The sequence below is a fragment of the Corvus moneduloides genome, chromosome 12 (assembly GCF_009650955.1).
Source record: "Corvus moneduloides isolate bCorMon1 chromosome 12, bCorMon1.pri, whole genome shotgun sequence".
In the NCBI taxonomy this organism is placed as follows: domain Eukaryota; kingdom Metazoa; phylum Chordata; class Aves; order Passeriformes; family Corvidae; genus Corvus; species Corvus moneduloides.
The window spans coordinates 7499989-7521561 of record NC_045487.1 but is presented as its reverse complement, the minus strand read 5'-3'; the positions used below and the strand labels follow the sequence as shown (position 1 = coordinate 7521561).

At 56.4% G+C, this 21573-nt stretch overlaps 1 protein-coding gene across 1 annotated transcript; it reads right to left on the bottom strand.

Moving 5' to 3' along the window:
- Nucleotides 1–171: 171 nt before the first annotated feature.
- Nucleotides 172–17197, bottom strand: HSD11B2 (hydroxysteroid 11-beta dehydrogenase 2). Its single transcript, XM_032122174.1, has 5 exons — nt 16903–17197; nt 2712–2924; nt 2253–2438; nt 1516–1653; nt 172–1047 (listed from the first exon to the last, which is right to left on the bottom strand). Exons 1-5 carry the CDS (start codon nt 17195–17197, stop codon nt 686–688), a joined length of 1194 nt encoding a protein of 397 aa, XP_031978065.1. The 3' UTR covers nt 172–685.
- Nucleotides 17198–21573: the final 4376 nt, after the last annotated feature.

Below are 21573 nucleotides of genomic sequence, written 5' to 3'. Positions count from 1 at the left end.
GGCAGGCTGACCCCTTTTCTGGGAGTGCCTGTGGCACTTGCTGCCACAGGTGAGGTTCTTGCCACAGTGCTCGGCACGGTGCCAGCCGTGACCCACCTTAGCTCTGCCCGCAGGCTGGGCATCCCTGAGCAGCATTGCAGCACTGCACTGCAGAAGGAGACAGCCAGAACCTGCTGGAATATCAAGAATGGATTTATTTAAAAAGTGACAATCACATAGTTCATCTCATGAAGAGCTCTGCGGCACTGGCAGCCTGATCTTGGCCCCTGCACTCGTCAGGAGCACGTGGAGTGTGTAATGAATGGCAGGGAGGCAGCGGCCACAGGGTCCCAGCCCTGACCCAGCCAAGAGGGGACGAAGACAAACAGCTCTGAGAGCAGTAAGGAAGGTGGTGGGTAGCTGAGGAGGTACATCCCAGCCTGTGGTGCAGAGCTGCTGAGTCAGGCAGGGATGGGCCTCTTGGGGGGTGCATGGTTAGAAAAAATACAAAACCAAGGTCTCTAGAAAAATGTTGATTCTTGCACAATAGAAAATAGATCTACCTGATTTTGGAAAGAAATTTGGTTTTTAACGTCTAGTGCTGATTGTTCCCCCACGGTGCAGGAGGGCGGTGCCTTTGGCTGTGCACGCGCTCAGGGGCTGGTGTGCCTGGAAATCCTGGGAGAAGGCCCTGTGCAGGCCGAGGTCAGGCCTTCTTTGCGTCGTTGTGGTGCTCTCGCTGCAGCGCTCGGGGCAGCTTGGGGTTGATGAAGAATCCTTTCAAGAACAAGTCTCGGACAAAATAGGGCAGGTAGCGGTGTATGAAATACATGATCCCAAGGCCCTGCCCTGGGTAGTAGCGCACGGCTGGATTGGCAGCCAGAAGCCCATCTGTGATGCTGTTCACCACTGCACTGAGGTCCTCCACTGCCACCTTCATGAACTGGATGAACTGCTGGTTGATCTCCTCCACATAGTCCTCGCCATAGGCCTGCAGCAGCTCCTGGGGCAGACTGGCCAACAGCTGCTGCTTCTGCAGGTTCCAGAAGGCAGGGTCACACGTCGTCCCTGCGAGGACACAGTCCCCATGAGCTGTGTGAGCCCCCCACTCCAGGCCCCTGCCATGGATGCCAGCAGCCCCAGTCACCTCCCAGCCTCACAGGAACGTCCTGCTGAGACCCTGGCAAAGACTGACGAGGGTAGCACCGTAGTGGCTCTTGGTAGCCTGGCACTGGACCAGGGGTCTTGGACCCTGCCTGCAATGGGGATGCCGCTTTCATAAACGTGACTGAGCTGCTTTGACCAGCCCTGGTGGTATGGGATCTGCTGGCAGGACCTGATCCTGATCCTCTTTCTGATTCACCAGAGCCCAGTGGCCACAGGATAACTGCTGTCCCCAGGGAGGTTGCTGGAGATGCTCAGAAGCTGCATACTTCCACCACCAACTACTCATCCCATTGCTTCATCTTCTGCCTCCGTGGGATACCTGGCTTTTGCCCACGGGCACAGGCAGGGAGTGGGCACTGATCCTCTTACCTGTTTTGTAGTAGCCGGGCAGGATGAGGCTGACTTTGATGCCCCAGGGCTGGAGCTCGCTGCGGAAGGTGTCCATGAGCAGGCTGAGGGCTGCCTTCGAGGCCCCGTAGGCTGCCAGGCAGGGGAAGGGCATGTCACCTGGCACGAGTGAAAGAATGAGTGAGCCAGTGCTCCAGCAGGGACGGAGGGGAGCAGGCAGGGGGGAAGGGCAGGGCTTGTGTAGGGCTGTGTTCCTGGCCCCTGCTCAAGGAAATGGCTTAGGGTTTGCTTTGCTGAGAAAACAACTGAAATTAGCTTCAAATTAATGTTTTAATGAGGGGGAAAAAAAGTGGTGAGGGAAGAGGAAATTGATTTTGCCTCCCTGTCCAGCTAAAGTTTGGGATTGTCACCCCTGATGGAGGATTAATGTGTTTTAATGGGCAAAAAAAAAGGCCGGGGAGAGGAAGCTGATTTTCCCACCCTGGCCAGGGCTGTCATCCCCAATGGAGGCACGTGGCAGCTGGGCTTGAGTTGCCCATGCTGCCTGTGACCAGGTCCCCAGCCCCCATATCTCCCCATGTCTTGGTGGCTGCTGTGGGGTTCAGCAATGCTGCCAGCTCATCCTAGAGTACCTGCTGCCAGTTGGCTGGGAAAATTGGAGTGCCTGGGGGGTGGGAACTGCACCACACCAGGGCGATGCTCAAGCCGTGCCTGGGCTGAGGGTGCCAGGGGTGCCACGCTGGAGGGAGGCTGCTCACCTGCAGGGCTGCTCACAGTGACGATGCGGCCGCCAGCGGAGCGGAGCAGGGGCAGCAGCCCCTTGGTGAGCTCCAGGGAGCCAAAGAAGTTCACCTCCATGCAGGTGCGGAACTTGCCCAGTGGCGAGAGCTCAGCATCAGCGATGGTGTCATTGAAGCCGGCGTTGTTCACCAGGCCCCAGAGTCCTGTGGGGATGGGGTGCTTGAAGAGGTGACCTAAATAGGGAACCCCCACCCTGGGATTCCCAGCTGCTCCCCAGGCTGATGGGGGTCCTGCAAGGGAATTGTGGGGTGCTCCAGCACAAGAAGAGAACTTAGGAAAGGCTGTTGGTGCAGGTGCCCTCAAGGAGGCAGCCCCCTGTGGGGACACATGGAGGCTTGGCACTGCCATGCTGGCTGCAGGCTGAGGTCCCAAGGAGTTCTGTGGGGTCCTGAGGGGATGCCAAAGGCTCCTCCTACCTGTGCTGTTGGTATGGGCCTGGATGTGCTGCAGGACCCGCTGGATGTCGTCTGTCTTGGTCAGGTCCATCTGCAGCAGCGTCAGCCTCGGCGAGCAGCTCCGGCGCAGCTCCTGGGCACCGGGACTCTGCAGGTCCAGCACGCTGGCAAACACCCGAAAGCCCATGATGTCCAAGTGCCGGGCTGTTGCCTGCCCAAAGCCCGAGTCACATCCTGAAAGAGACAGGAAGAGCCTTGCAGTGGCCAGTGACAGTCACTGTCTGTCCCCAGCCCTCAAAGACGCCCTAGCTCTGCCTCTCCGTAACCCCAGGAACCAAACACCCACCCCCAACATCCGTTTTCCCTTCCCTTGGCTCTGCACCCCGCTGTAGCTCCTGACTCACCAGGACGTGCCCTTGCCCTGGGGCATTCGCAGGTCACGGAACTGCTGTTTTCTCTCCCTTGCGGGAGGAAGAAAACACTCCCTTTATCTACAACCCCATCGCCCCGAGTGCCTCCCTGATTTAAGGTGCAGGTAAACCCGCAGGCACCAGCAATGCACCAGAACAGCCCAGAGCCCTGCAGCGATGCAGGGCCATCAAGCCTCAAAATAGCCTCTGTAAGCTCCATCAAGCACCATTCAGAGCTGGCGAAAGGCTCCGCGGGAGACTTTTGCCGAATGCTTTTCGCCTCCCAGAAGCGGCGGCCAGGAGGCAGAGCACCCCTTCGCCTGGCTGGGGCATGGAGGGCGTTAAAAAGGGTGAGGGGGAAAAAGGATTCTGATCTGCTCTTGCTACCCTACATCCTTCGAGGGAGCATCCAAACGGGATGGGCCACTCGGGAGAGTACTGGTGCTGCATACCCGGTCCCAGCCTCATCTCTTCCATCTCGGCTCAAACAAGGGCACCACACATGACACTGTCACCCGCAAAGCCACCACCTGGGTGGCTGGGGGACAGCCCGGGCGGGAGCTGGCTGTTGCAGAGCGGTGACAAGGCCAGTGGCCAGGGTGGAGCGGCCGGGATGCAAACAAACAGCAGCAGCAAGGTACAGGCTGTTCCCGGGGCCGATGGCAGTGCTGATAGCTCAGGGAGTCCATGCCACAACCGCTGCCCAGTCACATTAACCATTAACAGGGGAGCACTGCAGGGCCAGCCCCATGGCCCTGCACTCTCCTACCCAGCACCTTTGGGTGCTCCTGATGACATCCCTGAAAACGGACCCTGTGTGGCACCTGGAGCCACACAGGTATGGACACAACAGTGGCCCTGGGGACTGTCACTCCCAGGGCAGAGATTCCAGTACCCCTCCATCAGCCTTGTGGTGAGGGCAGCAGGGACTGGCTGCCTCACTCTTCCGTACCCTCAGGCTGGGATCGGGCACTTACAGCTCTTGGGGTGCCAGCTAAGCCGTCAGCTCAGTGTCTCTGTCCCAGTCCCCAGCTCAGGTTTACTTTATTGCTGCGTCAGAAACCTATAATTAAACGCCTGGCCAGAGGCCAGAGTGATAACACAGCCCGGGGGTGCTCAGCTGGCAGGAAGGGGCTGCAGGGACCGCCCTTTCCCACACAACGCCGAACACCCATCATGGATGTGTGCCAGGCTGGCTCAGCATCACCCCTGCATTATCCCTGACATTGCCCCAGCATCACCCCCAGCACCCCGGTCCACAGGGCATGCTGAAGGTGCTGCTGGCACAGCATATCCACCTCTCCACTCCTCAGGAACAGTGCATGCTGCCAGCCGACAAACAGATAACATGCATTTCACCTTTCCGAGCAGTGCAGGAGAAAACTGCAATAAAGATAAGCTTTAAAAATAAAAGTGCTCGTGGCCACAGCCTCACCATGACGCAGCTGATGGAAGGGTTACCTGCGCTGCTCCCATGCAGCCCGCAAGACAAGCTTCCAGTCCAAACACAAAGCTTCCTATCACCACATAACTCTCAAAACCTCAGGAGAATCCCAAAAAACTGAGAGAAACAGGTTTGCTGGCTTCTTATGGGCAAGTCTGGCAAGGAGGAAGCAAACACGACCACGTGCTGTCCAAGTCAGGCAGGGTTTATTTTGCCTTAGAGGAGCAGGGCAGTCAGAGGGTTTGTTTCGGAAGTTCTAATTTATTCACACACATACCAAAAAAAAACTCCTGGGAGGCTGGCGGGAGGCCCAGGGCCAGGAGGGTGAGGATGCTCTGGTGTTATTTAAGGTCTCCGCCGCTGCTCAGCTTCCCATCCGCTGTGCTCAGGCACGGCCAAGAGTGCAGGGAGGGACAATGAACCCCCTGGGCCCATAACACGTGGTCTCAAAGCATGGCAGCTTGCCCAGGGCCATGTTCACTCCCCATGGCCACCAGCACATGAGCTGCTGGCCATGCCAGAGCTGGCGCAGGAGCCATTGCCGCTGGCTCAGCCCCACCGGGAGTGCTGGAGCCGTCCAGTCTGTGCAGCCCCGGCAAGGCTGGCGCTGGGCTCACCGCCCTCCCAGTACGCTGCATCACGAGGAGATGCCGGCGCCAGTTCCCCCCGCCCCAGCTCCCAGCTTGCCAACTGGTTTCACAGTCATGCTGGAGGGAGGGACGTGGTCAGACCAAGCACAGGAGAAGCCCGGCATAGGGAGTGCAGAAGAGGAGAGCACATACCTTGAAGCCCCCCATTGCATCCCCATGGGCTCTGGGCCAGAAGAAGGAGGCTTTTGCTGCAGCAGGAGCAGAGCAAAGCCTGAGTCCAGGTTGCAAAATCCAGCAGCCCTCCGCAAGCTCAGCAAGCCGGGACAAACTCCTGCACCAGGGGCGGACAGTCTTTTGCCAGAGGAGTGGGTCAGCAGCAATTCCTGAGGACTTTGCAGAAGCTCCAGGCACTTCAGCGGCTCCCCCAGGAGTGCGAGATGCAGGCCTCCACTAGAATTTTGGCATGACAAGCCCCAACTTTACTTATCTTGAGCAAGCAAAAAGGTCTGGCCTCCAGCATCGTCATAAGGGGTGCCCTCCTGTCCACTCAGGGAGGGCAAAGAGGACTGACCCCAAAGCATCTTGCATCCACTGCCCAGAGTTGCTCCGCACCAGTGACAGCAGAGCCACCGCCGGGGCTGAGCTGTGCCAGTTGGGCAGCTCCCAGCCAGCCTGCACCACTTGTGCTTCCTCGCTGCTAGGAGCCGGCTGAAGCTGCAGTCCTGGTTTGGTGTGGACACATTTCTTTCAGGTGAGTCAAGCATGACACGCTCTGACATTTTGCTGTCTCAGGTATTCACCCTGCTCCTGCACTAGCACCAAGGCCACCACACACAGACGTGCTCCAAATTAGCTCTTCAGTTTGCTGATTGGAGCAGAGAGGGTCAATAACACGGGTACGGCCCGGGAGCTGCTGAACCACAACCATGCGCCTGCCCCTGCCCCCACTGCTGGCACGGTACTTGATGGAGGGCTGGTGGCACCGGTCCGCGGTGCTCACCCCAACACAACCTAGGAGTGGCTTCCCTTCCCAAGCTGCGAGCTGAGAATTCTCATCCATGGGCTGTGAGCTGTGCAACCTCATTCCGGAGCTGGAGAACTGCAAGCTGGGCATCTTAATCCCCAAGCTACAAGCCAAGCATCTTCATCCCTGAGCCATGAGCTGTGAATCCTCATCCATGAACCACAAGTTGTGCATCCTCATGACCTCTGCAGCCTCATCCTTGAACCATGCACAACAGGTGAGGACCAGTGCAAAACCTCAGCAGTGAGAAACACAGCTTGGCTGAAGAATTCCCGTGTGGCCGCAAAACTGCCCAGAGCCTGGTGGGTACAGCGACAGCTTCCTGGAGCTGGCCCCTCCACAGCCACCCCAGCTGAGGACCCTGGTGTGGAAGCTGAAGAGGGGTTGCCCCAGGGCTGAGCATGGACCAGCTCCCCCAGGGTCACCCTAGCAGCATGGTCAGTCGGCAGCCCTAGGGGCTGCTCTCCAGGTACCTGGAGGCATCCCTTGAGGATGCTCCATCTTCCACTGACTGGGAGCTTGCCAGCTGAGTTGGGCACTTAGAAGGGCATCACCCCCTCCTCAGCTCTGCAGGCCATTGCCTGGGTGCCCCCTGCTGCTCCCCAAATCCCAGGACATCAATTCCACCTCCCCACAGAGCTCTAGGGCTGTGTCCCACCACCCTGTCTGAGAGGCCTTGCCAAGATGGAGCTGTCACCAGGCTCAAGGACACCATCAACTGGGGGGGAGCTGGGGCACCAAGGCCGAATGGATGAATATGCTGAGCCACTTGTTTCCATAGGCTCAAGCTCAAACCCTGCCTGGGATGCCAAGCTAAACATGGCCTTTGGCTCTGACAGGATTCACTGCCACCTTGGATCCAGCTTCTCCGGGCATGGGATGGGATTTAGCCGGGCAGCACCGAGGAAGGTTCAGCTGGGTCCCTGAGCAGGCACTGATCCCAACTCAGCTGTTCTTTTCAGGTCCATCCTGGGAGTGTGGGCACCTCATGGATGTGGAAGCACAGGACAAGGTGGCACTGAGGGGGGATGGTGCCATCAGAGGGGATGGCCGTCCCCTAAACGAACTCAGGGAGGGGGTCCTTGCGCAGTGCGGGTCCAGGCGGGATAAAATGCCCAGCAAAATCCTGCGTGGGCAGGGCAAGGCCCTGTGGCCGACACCTTCCAGATGCTGCACGCATTTGGAGCAAGGAGTGATAAAGGGGTGATGTCAGCCCTGGACAAGAGGGAACAAATTCTTGGCAGCTCACAGGAGAGGGAGGGGAAGGCAGGAGCACCTGTCCTCACAGCAGCTGGGCTGCCACAGCCACGCACCAGCCCCGGCCTCCCCAGCCGGGCATCAGCCACCGTCTTCTCACACCTGAGGTACTGCTGGGGGAGTGGGGCCAGGAAGGGGCACCAACAGCCCCCAACCCATCGTAGCCAGTGTCATCACTGTCCACAGGAAACACCCCCCCAGCCAGTGGCTTGCATGGCATTCCATGTCTCCACTCCCCATGGAAGCAGCCCTCATACCCAGGCACAGGCAGATGGAGCTGGGGTGGCAGCAGCCCCAGTGATGCTGCTGCTGGTCCCCAGCAGGGGGGTTCAGGAAGTCACAAGCCTAATTAAATTAAATTAAAGCCAGAAGATGCCTTTGAGGATGACCCAAATCCCATCCCCAAATCCCTAGTGAGTGGATAATGCAGGAGCCCCCCACCCAAGCAGCCTGAGTGGACATCCCTGCAAAGCCTCAGCCTCCTTCCTGAGCAGGACCTGAGCCAAGCGGGGCACACACTGCCCCTGCTCCCCTAGGATCCCCTCCTGCATGGCACAGTCCGCACAGGCAGTTGGAGGGAGATTGCTGATGGCTCCCATAGCCCAGGATAGCCACATCCCTCCAACAGGTCCTGTGGGTCAGAGCAGGGGTCAGACAAACTCTCAGCCCCACAAGGAGACCCATGACAGAAGGCAGAGCTGGGAATGCCCATGGCAGGGGGTACATGGGTGACCTACCCCTCCCTGTGCCGGGGACAATAGCCAGATGGTATGAATTACAATGGATTAGCAAAGTGTTCCTGGAGCCTCACAGCCATCACCTCCACCCGAGAAGTTATCTCCCACTTAACAAAGAGAAGGGGCAAAATCCGATTTTCTGCCTAGACAACCAACGGCAACCAGGCAGGGATGACGAGGAGCCCCGAGGCCAGTGTGGATGCACCCACAGCTTCTGGATGAAAGCCCATTTCTCAGGAGCTTTACTGGTGCATCTGTATTGGGGACCTGATAGCACAAAAGCAGCTGGGCAATAAAAAAGTGTCAGAGGCCACAGCCCTCCCCATCACTGTCACTAAAAGCCATCCAGACGCCGTATCCCCCACCAAAGCTGCGAGCAGCAGATGCTGTTTGCAAACGGCGGGGCTAATGAAGGCAGGATCTTGTTAGTGCCCTGGGGCAGCAGGACAGGAATGAGCCCAGCTGCCTCCCCCTATGCAAGGCCAGTGCCTGGTGGGATGCTCAAAGAAGTCGGGATCCAGGAATTAACCCAGCCCTGGCATGGCAGTGATGCTGCTGCCAGTGAGCAGCGACCGTGTGCTCAAGAGCTGACAGGGGGGAGGAAGTGCCACCTCCAGCATCACCGCGACACTTCGCAGAAAGAGAGCACAGGAATTTCCTAGAAGCAGCCGCTCACCGCACCCCGGGGCTGGATGGCATCTTCCGGCAGCTGCTGTCTCCACCGAGTGGAGATCCTCTCCCCAAGAGGAGCGGTGAGACTCTCACAGTCAAGAATTTGAGCTTTCAGCAAGCAGGGATGAGCGAGAGAAGACAGCAGCACAGACATCCACCTGGCACAGGCCGTACATCAGAGCTAATCTGGGATAGATGGATGGATGTCCCTCTGAGAAGAGGAAGTTGTGAGGTGCTGTGGCAATAGCCGGGTTAATAATCACCTTCAGAGGGAACACAGTGAACTGGGAACATGGAGCCGACAAGCCTCGACAGCCATCCATCAGGAAGAGCTGTCGCTGGGAAGAACACCCGGGGCCCAGGGGCAGCTCAACCAGATCAGTGCCAATGGCAAGCAACTGCTAACACATCCACCTGGGCTCTTGGAGAGGCTGGGTAGGAACCAGGCTGGGAAGCCAGAAAGCTCCACCAGCTGTGTCTGGAATGTGACACTGAAGATGATTCTGGGGAATAAGGTGGTGGCAATAAAGCCATGGCTGGGGCACCTGCTGGTGGGCACCTCTGGTCTGCAAATGGGCTCTCCAGGGACTCCTAGCAGGCTGGAGAACCACCAGCCAAACCCCATTTGCATCCCTCCTGTGTGCTAACAAGCAAGGAGAGGCATCAGGTCACGTCTAAGGTCTGCTACAGGCAGGGCTAATCCATCCACAGGCAGCTGAAGAGAAGACCAGCTCTTCTACATGGAGCACCCTGAGCCATCACCACCCAGAGAGATCTCCAGGAAGATGTTTCTAGCCAGGACAACAAAGCACCACAACCATGGCATGACCAGGAGAACCTCTAGCCATGTGGTGAAACCATGGGAGAGGCCCTGAAGTATCACCCAGATAGCACTGTGGGCAAGTCACAGGTGATGCCAGCAGAGACAAAGCCATGCTGGGAACAGTGCTGACCAAAGCAACAGCTTCAGAGCAAGCCCAGCAAGCTGTTAGGCATTTCAGAGATTGCAGCACCACAATAAGGCTGTGGCAGTTCCAATGGCGCTCTACCAGTTCAGGGATATTTTGGTGATGAGATTCTACTTTGCTTGTAAGGTGCCATCTCATCATTCTTCTTGTCACAGGAGTAAACTTCCACCACATTCCACAATCCCAAGCAAGCAGAAAAAGTGGTGCAAGCCCTGCCCATTCCCACATCATGATGGTCTCTACAGCTGCACCAACTATTTTCTTTTGCAGCTTCCAGGTCCATGTGAAGATGGGGACTTTATTTTTTTTTTTTAGAAACAGAGCAAAACACTTGAGCAAACACCAACTGAGCTTCTGCCAAGACAGCTTTTGAAATACACTGAGCTGTTTAAGCCCCCAGGCTCAGAGCTATGCCTCATGATGACCTCAAGCCACACCAGCCCTTTCCATACACAGTTCAAGTTGTTCCCTCCTCACTCTTCACCTGCAGCTCTCACCAGCTCTTCAGAGTAGGAGTTTGAGTATCATAAGACTACTTTGGTGCATTTTCCCCAAAATACATGAAGGTGGCCCTCCAGGCTGATGTGCTTGGACATAGTTGTGCTGACCCAGGCAATGCCAGGGCAGCACCCACGCATGCCCTTCAGCTTAGGCAGAGCCCAGCAAAACAGCTGAAAGAGGGGGATTGAATTCATCCTGGGATGGCTGCACACCCCAGGTTGGAGCTTATCCCCACCTGGTAACCAGGACCCTAGAGAGGAACAAACACTGGTCACAGTGGGTACTCATAGCAAGGTGAGGCCCTGGTAACCCAGAGAAGCTGTCCTGTCCCTGGAAGTGTTCAAGGCCAGGTTGGATATGGCTTGGAGCAACCTGGTCTAGTAGAATGTGTTCATGCCCAAGGCAGGGGGGTTGGAACAAGATGGTCTTTAAAGTCTTTTCCAACCCAAACCATTTGAGCTTCTATGATTCTGAGAGGCCAGACATTCAAAGTTGCCACAGAAGATATCAGGGCAGGTATCTGAGCTTTCCAGCCCATCCCTTCTCTCTGTTCCTAGCCTGCCTGGGAGTCACTCGCCATCTGGCTCCACAGGGTCAACCACCCAGCAAGAGGAAGCGCCACCGCAAATCCTGTAAAGCCAAAAACTGCTTTTCAAGATTACAGCCTTAGAGCCAGCAAATCCCAGGACAGCGCCATGTGTGACAGGGAAGCCAGCTCCCGAGGGAAGCTGATAAAGCTCAGGGGCTGGCAGCTCTCCAGGGGAGAAGGAAGCAGAAGTGATACGTTGCTCATGCAGGCACATACAAGCTGAGACAGAAGAACGGGAGATAGTGAAAGGGAGCAGAGAAGGAGATAACAGACACATAGTGGGGAGGTTAAAAAATAGAAGGTCCTAAACTGTACCTGTAGCAACACACTGACAGTATGAGGGCAATTTTTCCACCTCATCAAAGAAAATTTGGGCATTTTCCACCTTATCATAGAACAGTTTAGGTTGGAAGGGACACTAAAGGTTATCCAGTTCCAACACCCCTGCCATGGGCAGGGACAGCTTCCAGTAGCCCAGATTGCTCCAAGCCCCATCCAGCATGGCCTTGAAGGCTCCACAGCAGTATCTCAGATCTGAGATGACAGGAGGCACATCAGGAGGTGAAGAGGTGTAAAAGCCCTGCAGCCTTTCCTCCTGGGAAAAAAACCCCTTCCAGCTGGAGTTTTAGACCAGCCCTGAAAAAAGACTATAGGGAGAAGGCAAATGGCTGCCCAGATTTGGTGGAAACACCTTGAAGAGCCCCCTCAAACAAAACCCTGGCTGGGCAAGTCCACCAACCCTGTGCTGAGCTCCAACTAGTAAAAGCAGCAACCAGCTCTTCTGTAACCAGATCCTGGCTTGAGGGGAGCTAGACTCAACAGTGGGTAACCCAATCCCAGACCTCATTAAAAGTGTGCTGCTCATTGGACTAGAGGGCAGCAACTGCCTACACTTCTCTCCTTCCGAAAGCATCCGTTCCCATCTGACAATCTCATTTCGGCAGGGAAGTCTTTGCTTTGTTGCTCTCATGTCCCTGCATAACCCCGAGGCTAATCAAGCCAGCTTGGGTTTCTCTACCAACTCCAGTCTCCCACAGTATGAAACCTCAATGCTTTTTTCCTCCTAATTAGCTGTGCTCATCATTTTTGGTTAACAGTGCTAAAAACTCCCACCTCAACAGGTCTGTGTCATTTGTAGGCTTCAAAAGTGCTTATTTTATAGATAAGTGAGAAAAAGCCGAGCGTATCTATCCACATGCCTGTGGTGAGCAGGGGTAGGTATCTATTTCTGAAGAAACCTCACGTGGGAAAGAAGAATCCTAAATCCATGGAGGGCTGCTGACAAAGCGGGGGGAGAGCTTCAGCCCAGCAGATAGAGGCAGAAAAAACAGCTTTCCTGCTCTGTTCCCAAAAGCCAGCAGCAAACCCTAGAGTTAAATGTTGCATTTTTTTTCTTCAGGTATACCAGGAATTGCTTGTACACCAGGGCTGGAATTTGGGTGTTTGATTTTGGTCCTGTCCCACCTCTCAGCTTGGAGGCAGCAGCTGCCTCTGCTGTTAATTTTTAATAGCTTCTGGAAAAATCAGAGCAATTTCAGGGAATAAGCTGATTTTCAGCCTTCACTTATAGAATGACAGAATGGTTTGGTTTGGCAGGGACCTGAAAGATCACCTAGTTCCAACCCCCTGCACTTAGGCTGGGGGAAGATCCCAGGTACCTCTGAGCTGGATCGCTGGCTCGAGAAGCAGAGTGAAAGTCACCTATGGAGAGCTGCAGCGCCTTTGCATAAAGCATTTCTCATGGCACGGCTGGTGGCAGGCTCAGCACCACACACGGGCTGTGAGCACACCGTGCAGGTGCTCTAGCCACGCCGTGGTGCAGAGGTGCCCATCCCAGAGCCAGCCCTGAAGCCTTGACCCTGACATTTCTCAGTCACCTTGTTTAGCTGGAAAATAGATCTAAGACAACATCAAAGTCCAGATGGGAGCAGTGCTGCTTTTTTACCACAGAAAGTGATTTACCTTCATGGCAGAAAGCAGGAGTCCCAACATCTGGATTGAATCACTCTGTCCTGCTGCAGCCAGCAGATGCTTCAACATCTGTGGAGTCCATGGGAAACACTGAAGTGCTGCAAGTTGCAAAACCTCTGTTAACCTTGAATGTGATCTGAAGCTCTGACCCATTTCAGATTGTTAATGGGGCATGCAATTGTAACAAGAGCACTTCACCAGAAAAACCACACTTCCCCTGCAGCCAGGAAGAGGAGAGGAGGACAGGGCAGGTTTGGGTCTGGGCAGCCTGACCTACAAACCAATTTTGTGCACAGAGATGATTTGTTGGAAGACAGACCAATCTGCAGGTGTTCCTGGCTTCATAGACTGCACCAAGTAATAGTAAGGATACAAGAGACCTAAACTGCCTCTCTCAAGCAGCCACCCTGATGTTTGGGGTTATTGGAGGGCTAATTCAGGTACCACCATCACAGACAGAACAACAATTCACTATTTTCAACTTTTCATCCAAGCTGAAGCATATGAACCAATACCTTGTAGCACAACTCCTGTCCTCCCTCTGCTCTGGCAAAGCCCTGCAGGCAGGCAGACTCTATGGGCTGGTTTGCATTTGGTGCTTTCCAAGGATCTGCAGTAAATCGGGCATTGGCTACTGTCCAAAGAACCACTCCACACGGTCACACATGGCAGAGCTACACAACAGCAAGAGGCTTGCACTTCCCAGCTGCTCAGCAGAGCCCTGGCAGGCTCCGGGCCATCCCTCCACCACCTCCAGGCACCTACTTGTGTTGTATGGTTTGAATGGACTCACTGAATTCCACAGGCATCTGCTAAGACCACGGGGACCAAAGGATGGTCTAGGTTCATATCTAAACTGACCCAGTCAAAGCCCAACCTTGCACAAAGCACTGCCAGTCTGAGTCTGGAAAGGCCAAGAAATGGCAGCTCATCACGTCCCTCCAAGACTGCTCTCACAGATCATCACCCCTGCCCAGGCTCCAGAGGCTGGACTGCTTTTTGTACCAATTCCCGATGGGAAGGAGTACAGGATATAACACCCCTCCTCTTTGCTCCCCCAGCTCTGAGGTGTCCAGTGGCCCTAAGAACACCCAGCAGTGCTGTTTCCCATTTGGAAAGGGGGGTGGACACACAAACCAGCTGTTTGATGTTCAGAGCAAGCAGCTCCCAGTGAGCCACTGGCACCACTGGCCCACAGGTGCCAACCAACAGCACCAGCACCCCGGAGTGCCCTGTCACACACCCTGGTGAGGGATGCTGGGTATTGGCTGCCTTGCAGCTTCCCAGTGCTGGATCAGGCTCTGTTCAGGCAGCTGCCCATACCAACCCTGCCCACACCCCACAGACATGTTGGGGTACCTCTGGTTTTCCAAGTTTGGCCAAAGCCTGTGCCAGGTGTAGGCTCATCTTCAAGGCAAGGGCAGGCTCAGGACAGCAAGCCAAGGGAGGCATGGAGATAGCTGCTGTCTCCCTCCCAGCCCGGGCCAAGCAACTGATCTCTGCTCCCCTCCTCATCCCCACCATCCTCCTGGGGCTGACCTCTCCCAGCCCCCGGCTGCACAGGAGGGCATTCTCCTCCTCCCTGAAAACAGCTGTGACATCCCTGAGGAAGACAGGATTAACGCTTTCCTCACCCTCTGCCCCCAGCCAGGCTGCATCCACTGGAGCCATGCTCCTGGAGAAGCTGGACCATTGGATGCAGAAAAAAAGCCTTAAGGTCACAGTCCCAGACAAACACAGCACTGCAGGGACTAGTGACCACTTACTTTGCTAGCCCAGGGGATTCATCATGGGAAAGCACAGCATTCCTTGCTCCCCTCTAGCAGCAGGCAGCTGCCCATCCCTGCTCCAGCCAAACCCCAGTCCCATGTGCAACAGCCAAAATGCAAACCTGCAACAGATGGGAAACGCCACAACTTTCCAGTCCCTGCTGCTACACAGGGTCAGCAGCTTTGCTCTGCAGCAGCTCTACAGCTGCTCCGCTATTTTCCCACTGAGCTGCACAGTTAGTTTTCCTTCAATCCTTCCCATTACTAGGTTTTATTTAGCCAGAGATGTCTAGACCAGCACATGGGGCTGGAGCATCACATGCAGAGCTCAACTTAGGGTTGTTCCTGGGGAGAGTGGGCAGCTGGAAGAGCTGAAACTCATCACCAGGGAGATAGAACAGCACTGCAGCCACCTTTCCTTGCTCCAGATAAGCATCACTGAAGCTGCTGCAGGATTAAGACAGCAGCCAAGATGTGCATACAAGGAAATGATGCCCAAAGATTTTCAGGCTGAGACCTGCACTGCTCCATAGAGACAGGACTTTGTGCCATTTCTCAGTTGATCTGCAAGGTCCAGCACAACACACAGCATGGCAGGAGCTCTGTCCCCAGCCTCACACACCTTCACTGAGGCCAAGCATCCCCAGGCATCCAAGAGCATGCCGCTTGCTCTGCTGGGCTTTGCTTCCCATTGGCAAGAGGGGGACGATCAGGCTGCATTTCTCCCAGAGCTGATCCTTCCCGGCTGCTCCCACAGGAGACACAGGCAGCTACTCAATACCTAGTTGCCTGGAATTAATTCTTAAAAGAATCAGGCTAATTACTATGCAAATACTCAAGTGAGGGATGCCATCCGCAGCAGAACAGCCCTTGCATCTGCCCCTTGGCAGGCACTTGCTGGAGCAGCAGTACGGAAACGCCGATCCCGCACCACGGGCTGCACCTCTAACCTGTAAAACCACAAAATATTTACAGCCAAGAGCAAACACATCAGAGCTGCAGAGGTGCCACCTCAATGCACTGGGGCAAGAACACCTTGTTCCAGTCACTGACTCACTAATTATACAGGCAATGCCAGAGAGCCAGGGCTGCCAGAGCCAGTGTGCCACAGGGCACCTGTGAGCGCATGGCTGTCAGACATGTCCTCCCTAGGCAGCCCTGCCCTGCTGCAGCTTTGACCTTCACTCATTTGAATCATTCATTCATCCGCTGCCTTGCTCCTCTAATCTTCCTCCTCCAGAGGATTCCCTGCACTTCCCACTGCTGCCAAAGAACCCCTGGAAAGGGGACCCAGGTCTTGCCTTAATTTTCTAGGAAACAGGCAACTGCCTTCTCCAGCTTCAGAGCCTCCAAGCCCAGCCCAGACATTGCCACCAGGATGCAGGCTCCTGTCCTTGGGAGCATTGCCAAGGTCATGCCCACAAGTTTCCCTCCCCTCTGCATCCATGCGGAGCCAGAAGCACCTTCCAGGCACACCTGGAGCAAAAACCACCCCAGCTCCAGCACTTCCTCCTCACCTCTCCACTACCATTGCCTCACAGCAAAGCACTGCTGAGCCTGGCTCTCATCCTCCACGAGGAAGGAGTGAGAAAACCATGTATATACCAAGATATTCTAAAGAGCTTCAGCCACCGAGCCAGAGTGTGCAAAACTTGGGAGCACAGCACATTCCCTGAGGAGCAACCTTCCCCATGGAGGAGCTCTGGGCCAGGCAGCCCAAAGAGGAGGCAGGCAGCAGCTGGGCAGCATTTCCCGAGGATACCCACACAGTGGAGGACCTTGTCACCAGCAGCTCCCTGGATGGAGCTCTGGATGAAGCAGTGATGCTCAGCGCTGGGTAGCCAGCTCTGTTGTAGCCTCTAGAGATACTATGAGAATCTTTCCAAGAACAAGTGCCGCTCCAGAGGGGAGGAAGGGAAGGGGAGGAGAGGAGAGGGAAGCCCTTAGGCCAGCCGACGGGGTCCCAAGCCAGCACTCCGGCTCTGTCCCATCTTGTCTCGGCACTTCCAGAGGAAGCAGCTCTCGGCATCGTGCTGCAACTAGTGGTCAACACTCGAGGGGGCATTGCAACTCCCTGCTTCGGGGGGCAGATACAGCCTGGCCGGTTCTGCTTGGACGTGGAAGAGGATGAGGGATGCGCTGGCAGCGGTGGTTGGTCCCTTGGTCCCCAGCGGGACCCCGCTGACAGCAGCGTCCCGGTGCCTGCGGGACGCCCCACTCCGCTCCCCGCCGAGCCCAGGCGGTGCCGTCGGGGCGTCGAGGCCGTGTCCCCGCACTCACCTGTGACAAGGACGGCTCTGCCCGCCACCGGCAGCAGCCCGCGGGGCGCCGCCCGCCACAGCAGCAGCCCGGCGGCGGCGGCGGCCAGGGCCAGCCCCAGGGGCAGCGGCAGCCAGGCGCGGCACAGGCTCTGCAGCGCGGCCAGCAGCGCCAGCGGCAGCACCAGCCCCCGGCCCAGCGGCGGCCCCAGCCCCCGGCCCGGCCCCGGCGCCCGCCGCGCCGCCCGCAGCGCCAGGCTGCCGGCCAGCGCCGCCCACAGCGCGCCGTGCGCCCAGCGCTCCAGCCCCGGCTCCATCCCGATCCCGGGCCCGGCACGGCCCCGCCGCTGCCACTCGCCCGCCCCGCCGCGCCCGTTTATACCCGCCCGGCGGGGGAGCGGGGCGGGGCGGGACCGGCCGCCGCCAATGGGAGCCGGGCGGGACGGGAGCGCCGGGCACCGGGAGCCGCGGGCACCGGCGCCGACATCGACACTGGCGACCGGGGAGGGGGGAAGGCGGAGCACCTTGGTACCCGCATCTCGGCACGGCTCCGCTCGGCGTGGCTTCGCGCGGTACTGCGCGGCACGGCTCGGGACATCGTGCTGCCTGGGTAGGCTCCGCTCGACTCGGCTCGGCTCGGCACGGCACGGTTTGGCTTGGCTCAGTCCTGCTCAGGAGATTGTGCTGCCTAGGTAGGCGCATTCAGTGTTGCTTAGTCTGGCATGGCTCAGCTCAGCTCGGGACATGATGCCGCCCAAGTAGACACAGCTCAGCTTAGAACAGCTCAGGACACCACACCACCTGAATATGCACAGCTCAGCTCAGCATGGCTCGGGATGGCTCAGGACGTGATGCCACCCAGACAGGCACAGTTCAGCTCAGCACAGACCAGGACATGATGATGTGCCAGGCAGTCACAGTTCAGCTTGGCTTGGCTTGGCTTGGCTTGGCTTGGCTTGGCTTGGCTCAGCTGAGCTCAGGACATTGTGCCACCTCAGTAGGCATGATTCGGCTCAGCTTGGCACGGCTCAGCATGGCTCAGTCTTGCTTGGGACATGATGCCACCCAGTTAAGGCACAACTCAGCTTGGCACAACTTGGCTTGGCCCAGGTCAGCTCAGCTGAGCCCTTCTCAGTATATTGTGGCACCTCAGTAGGCATGATTCAGCTCGGCACAGCTCGGATTGGCTCAGTTTGGAACAAAGATAGGTGCAATTAATCTCAGCTCAGCTTGGTTCAGCACAGTTCAGGACAGCTTGGGGCACCCAGGTAGGCACAGCTCAGTTCAGCTTGGCTTAGCACCGCTTGGGATGTCGTGCCATGTACAGGACAGCTCAGCTCATCTTGGCACAGCTCAGGCCAAGATACCACCTAGGCAGGCACAGCTCCAGTTGACACAGCTTAGCTTGGCTTGGCTTGGCTCAGCATGTCTTGAGACATCATGCTACCTAAATAGGCAAGGCTTAACTCAGCAGAGCTTGGCATAGCTCAGCATGACTCAGCTCAGCATGGCTTAGGGCATCGTGCCACCTAGGTAAGCGCAGCTCAGCTTGGCTCAGCTCAGCTCAGCTTTACACAGCTCAGCTCATCTCAGTGGTTCAGCTTGGTTCAGTATGGCTTGAGATGCACCTTGAGATGCACCTACGGCACAGCTCAGCTCAGCTTGGTTTGGCACAGCTTGTGATGTTGTGCTGCCACTCAGGTAAGCACAGTTCAGCTCAGCTTGGTTCAACTCAGCTCAGCTTGGCTTGGTTTGGCCCAGCACGGCTTTGCTCAGTACCTGTCCAGACAGAGCTTCCTGGCAGGAAGTAGCATTGCATCCAAGGTGGCTTAGCAGGAGGGAGGTTGCCCAAGCCAGAGCCAGTGCCACCAGCACCCATGCCCTGCTGGGACAGGGGAAACATAGGGCATGGCCACCGCCAGGGCCACCCCTCAATCAGGTCTCCCCGCACAGGGTGGTGCCCTCAGACCCTGCTGGGGGAGCACTATATGGGCATTGGGCTGCCCAGGTACTGGTGCCTTGGCCAGCCACCAGTTCCTCAGTTTCTCAGTGCCCAGAGCAGGCAGGTGAGGTGGGAATCTCTCCCAGCTGCTCCCTGTGACTTGGGGCAATGACTCCAGGGGGATCCCAAACCATTTCTCAGCACCCGGAGCAGGCAGCACTCTGCCACTCACCTACCTGGTGTAATTCTGAGGCTGCAGCAGGGCGAGCCATGCTGGAAGGTCAGGTCCTGGCTTGCCCCAGCAAAGCCTGGGGAAGCCCTTCTGTGCAGTGCTGTGTGCCAGGTCTGTGCCAGCTCCAGCGGCTGCTGGCAGGAGCTCTCTGCACCACCTGGCTGGGGGGCAAAGTCCTCTCCTTCCCAAGTTAATTACACAGGGTAATTGCTGCCTCTGGGCTCGCTTTATTAAGCACCTGCTTTAATATTTCACCAAGTCTCCGTACTCGGTGATTCTTCGTGCGTCCCTGCCGTGGGCCTGACTCTCGGCACTCTCCGCGTGGGCTCTCATGTGCCATCATCAACACTACTCTCCCTTCCCGGCGGAGCTGGGCCCTGCCAGCTGTGCTACCATCAGCACCGTCCACCCCAGCAGACCTCACAAGCCCTGTCATGGTGGTGGCACATGCCAGGGATGCCTGTGCCATCCTTATTGGAAACAGCCTCCCTGGTACTGGCAGAAAAACACATTTCATCAGTGGGGATGACAACGGCTGCAGAAGTACAGTGTCAAACAGGCTGGGGTGGTTTGGCTGGGGTGTGGTGGTGTCACCCAGCTGAGTTTGAAGTGCTCAAGGGAATGTTGGGAATGCCGGCAAGGTAGAGGAGGAGGAGGAATGCTCCCAACAGCATGGCCGCGGGCTCTCCCATAGGAATCTGCTTGCTTGTGGCCCTGGGCTACTGAACCTGGTGGAAACAATAGAGGTGGCCACAAGGCAGAGCCTCAGGGTACTTGGGCTCTGAACAGGACCCAGTTAAACCTTCATCACACATCACTTCACTGGGGCTTGAAAAATCCTGTTGGAGAAAGGATGTTTTCCATGAGAGACCATCCCTCACTGTTCTGGCTGAGCTGCAGGTGCTGGGGTATGCAAGGGAGTGGGGACAGGGATATGGTGCTTTGCAGGGAAAGCCAGAATGCAAAGTCTGTACCCATGATGGTGTTTCACAGAGATGGTAGATGTGGCCATTCCCAAATTGCAACAGGAATTTCCACAACACCTTGAGAGCTGGGTTGGATGTCCATCTGTCCGTCCATCCATCCCTTCCAGATCTCCTTACACATGGTCTTGGGATGCCCTCCTTGTGGGACACCTCAAGATGGGCTTGTAGATAGCCGTGGTGTTCTTTGTCATACCAGTCAGGGCTTTCTGTGGCTTTTCTCACCACAGGTCCAGCGTGGTGGGGCTGGACCAGCAGCATCATTTGCTGTCTCTGGCCGCTCCCCAGCTTTGCCCCAAAAGGCTGGTGTGCAGTCAGGGTGACTTTGGTGGCTATTCCCTTGAAGACAGTGCCTGGCCTTGTTCATCTGCCCATTGCCCAATCCCGAGGGTGCCTCCCAGCCACGCCGTGTTGTTGGGAAATGCCGGTGATAGCCCCATTACCTTTTGACCTACTTGAGCTCTTCCATACCGTTCTGTTAATAACAGCTCACCTTTCGCAGGGGAAGCGGGGCTGGTTCAACCACAGCCACCTCCCACACCCTTCCTGGGGCTGCTCAAGCAGGTCCCTGGGAGGGGGGACACACACACACCACATCTTCCAAGTGCTCCCCTTGCCCTAGGCTGTTCCTCCAGCTCCTGGAGCCTCCCATGACTAACAGGTTTTGAGATAATTGTTCCACTCCCTAATCTGATCTGCAGAAGATTCATGACATTGTTTTCAAAGTGCCATAAGCCATTTCCAGGGGCTCTAAGCCCATGAGGGTTGTGATTCATCCACATGCTGCTGCCACAGGTACTTAATCTTCTTCAAAACAGCAAGTCCTTCTTCCAGGGCTATTATCTCCTCAGGAAACACCACCCAGTCGAGCGCCTAACAGGGCACTTTGCCTGTTCAGTGCTGATGGATATTTGTGCCAGCTCTTCCTTCCTCACACAGGCCATGAGGTACAGTCCTTCCCTGGGAGCAGTTGTCTGAGGAGAGGGGACCATGGGGCTGAAGCCTCCTTCAATGTCACTTGAGGGGTGGGTACCCACCATGGGCTGTCAAACCCACAGGAAAGGGGATGCTGGACTAAAGGGCTCCTTGTCTCCCACACAATGTCCTCAAAGAGCCCTTGAATGGACGTGGGTGAAGATGTGAGACACTGGAGCCCATTGGTGTCTGAGGCTGGAGACAGTTCAGGGGTGACAAAGGCTGTTGCACCACCTGGAATTAACTCTCATTTTGACCCAAAGCATCTTGCAGAGGACAGTGATTGATTACTCCTGGCACCAAATATTTGTGTCCTACTACTGAACTTGTGCAGTTCTCTTGGTTCTGATTGAACTTTGTTACCATAGCGGGAACTCTGTTCTTGTGGCTTTCTTCTCTAGGGAGCACAGATCCACAGGTGGCTGTGATTCAGCTAAGCCAGCCTCAGCTCCAGGAAGCCTGTCCTGCACCCAACAACATCCCTGTGATCCTTTCCCAAACCTAAGGCACGGGAAACTGAGTCTAAAAAAGCCCAGCCTGGAGGCACTTCCCATGGCACAG